The sequence below is a fragment of the Atta colombica genome, unplaced genomic scaffold (assembly GCF_001594045.1).
Source record: "Atta colombica isolate Treedump-2 unplaced genomic scaffold, Acol1.0 scaffold150, whole genome shotgun sequence".
Taxonomy (NCBI): domain Eukaryota; kingdom Metazoa; phylum Arthropoda; class Insecta; order Hymenoptera; family Formicidae; genus Atta; species Atta colombica.
Genome location: NW_017259240.1, coordinates 1,700,216 through 1,703,255, shown reverse-complemented (window position 1 = coordinate 1,703,255; position 3,040 = coordinate 1,700,216). Strand labels below are relative to the sequence as shown.

The 3,040-nt window shown below is 30.2% G+C and overlaps 2 protein-coding genes across 2 annotated transcripts in view; both read left to right on the top strand.

Moving 5' to 3' along the window:
• LOC108685285 (zinc finger protein 341-like) overlaps window positions 1–148 on the top strand; it is a 7,167-nt gene extending 7,019 nt beyond the window's left edge. The window contains exon 10 of the mRNA XM_018190002.1: window positions 63–148. Within this exon, the coding sequence (XP_018045491.1) occupies window positions 63–148 (86 nt within the window). The remainder of the gene's footprint in view (window positions 1–62) is intronic.
• Window positions 149–909: 761 nt separating this feature from the next.
• LOC108685341 (membrane metallo-endopeptidase-like 1) overlaps window positions 910–3,040 on the top strand; it is a 7,519-nt gene continuing 5,388 nt past the window's right edge. Inside the window, exons 1-3 of the mRNA XM_018190085.1 lie at window positions 910–1,148; window positions 1,394–2,377; window positions 2,575–2,986. Of these exons, the coding sequence (XP_018045574.1) occupies window positions 951–1,148; window positions 1,394–2,377; window positions 2,575–2,986 (1,594 nt within the window). The 5' untranslated portion in view covers window positions 910–950. The remainder of the gene's footprint in view (window positions 1,149–1,393; window positions 2,378–2,574; window positions 2,987–3,040) is intronic.

Here is a 3,040-nt window from a genome sequence, read left to right as displayed (position 1 = left end):
TATATATATACATACACGCATATATATTTTTTTGATTCGTATTTAAATTGTACATCAATTAGAACGTAGACGAATCGTAGTATGTGCAATGGGATCATCGGCGAAGGCGCAAGTTGCATTTTATATTCGCGCGTACGGTATTTTGTAGTTTACATATCTGTGATAATTGTATTATAATGCTCTATCGATATAAGTAACTTATATACATTTACGCACACACCGAAGATGTTCGGTGTCGCTGATTTCGATTCTTCTATGAGAAACTCGTCGTATAGGCACAGCTATAGTTATAACTGATACTCCTGAAGTATCTTTTCGTATACTTTCGTTCGTTAAATTTTTTTACGATTACAAGGTCATACGTATGATATCAGAACTGTAACGAAACGTTTGACAGCGCGACATCTTTTTAATTTATTTGTTATAAAATAATAAATCTAGACGAGAAGTCACAAATGCGAAGGTGTAAAATAACTTTTAAGAAAATATCAATTTTATGAAATAGTCAAAGTTTGTATTCAATTTTATGAGATAGCCGAAGTATAACTGTCGAAACTGTTGAAAATTCCTTTAAGTTTGATTCCTGATTAATTAGCGTTCCTTCAACTACAACTTTAAACTAATAATCTCATCAAATCCAAATTAATTTATTAGTTTCTTAAATGCAAATTAATATTTACGTAGTATTTAAATAAATTTTTTTATATTGCATGATAAAAGGTTAAATTTACCCGCTCGGAATCAATTCACTTTGTTGTGTAAGCTATTATCTTGTGATAATTCTTGTGATATTTGAAAGGAAGCGGTTAGTAAAACCGCAATCTTTGAAAGATTAGGAGCAAGAGTATATGGGCACGTCGCTTTAATATAAAAATCGAAACTTTTTAGTTGCATAAATGTAGTGTTCAAATTAACGTATATAGTTGCTAGTTAACCGAGTTGAAGGAACCATGCCGTTTCGTAAAACATATCAGATTAACAATCGGGAGCAGGGCAAGGTTGCTCAACGGGATCAGTCATATAGAAGCTGTCTCATCGCCCTGCTCATTTTCTTCTTCATGTGTCTTATTCTTATCCTTGCCTGCAAACCCTGGAAAGTGCAGAATCAAAGAGAATACAGGGAGTCATATATTAAACATGACTCACAGGTATGATATTGAATAGAATATCTTTAGAGAGACAAATGTAGATCTATAAGAAAATGGTATAAAAAAATAAAAGAAGTTTATTTACAAATCTAAAGAAATTTCACAGAAGCCGTTACAAACTTTATACAATTTTTTCTTATTCATGTTCTTTATTTATATTTGTTTTAATTCTATTGCCACACTTTTTTTTTAACAAAAAATTTTAATTTAATTTTGAGTGAATAATTATTGAGTATTTTAAACAGCATTATCCTCAAAAACGCACAAACGAAACAACAATCGTGACAATTTCATTAACAACAGCAACAACATCAACAACTCAAAAAACTCCGACAAAAGAGACAGTTTTAGCAAAAACTTGGATTATCCCAGTGAATACTTCCACTACAGAAAATAGACCAACAGAAGAAACCAATGTTATTACTGAAGACTATTCAAAGAAGAATGTTAAAGAATCTGATCATTTTGAGCGTTACTTTGAAAGTACGACGAGTATCGATGAAATAACATTATCTACTCTTGTATCTCAAAAAAGTATTGAAAACTATACTTCAAATGAAATCTTAGAAAATGTAGAAACTACGGAAGAAAGCATTGGCTTGACTATATTGCCACATAATATTACAACTGATAATGTCATTGATAATGCAACTTCAATATCATCAAGTGGATCAATTGGCGTCACTACAAAATACACTTCAATTGTTGATATTATAAAGAATATTATGTCAACTACTAAGGAATTTATAAGTGATTCTACTGACGGATATTACAATTCGCATAAATCAGAAATTGACTTTGTGACTAATAACATTATAACTTCAACATTGCTGACACAGTCAAACGATACCGAAGAGAATGTTTCTGAGAATTCTACTAAAAAATATGAGAGATTAAGAGTTGGTATTGATAACATTACATTTTCAACAATGCCGAATCTTCTAACTGATCTTGAAGAAAGTACAAGTGCTAAACATTCTTTTATTAAGAACAATTATTTGGAGATTTTGCAATCTGAAGTAACAACAAGTAATATTTTAACGCGATCAGATCCTCAAGAAAATGAAGATACTAGAAATTCTACAACGAAAGATTTAAATTATGAAGAATCTGCAGTCACGGAGTACAATGCGATGTTAATTAATGAGAATGAAACGAGAGAGAACTCTTCTTTTATAATCAATTATACTTCACTTATGGATGAGAAGTTTTCCACAAAAGTTAAAAGTGTAATTAAATTTTAATACTAAAATTTAATATTGAAATTGATTTGTTTTTGATATTCAATATATTAATTTCTTATGTAAATATTTTTTTAATTTGTAAAATTAATATTTAATATATGATTTTTATAGATTTTTGTAGATATTTTCAAATCTATGGAAATCATATTAATGTTAATAATAATATTTAATTTTTTATGTAGGAAGCTGAAGATCTGATGAACGAAACGATTAGTAGTATAAAAAGTTACACTACCGAGAAATTCAATATGACTTCTGTTGGAATGGAGAAATACAACGAATCTTCCATGTCCAATTATATTAACACATCCAGTACCGTTTTTTACAACCACACAACTAGGACAACCATCCCAGTAAGTTACAATGAGACAGATCTTATCACTACAGGATGGATCACGCTTTCTAACGAAGACGCGAGCATTTGTGAGACAGGATACTGCAAGCAGATTGCCAGCAGAATGTTGTCCTACATGAATCATTCAGCTGATCCTTGCGATGATTTCTACGAGTATGCTTGCGGTAGTTTTGAAGCAAATCCGCAGTTGATAGATGGAGATCTAATTCGGAGATCTAGAAATTACCAACGAATCGCCAGTAAATTTATTAATTACTAATGACATATAATTATTAATAAGTCTTAAAAAGATT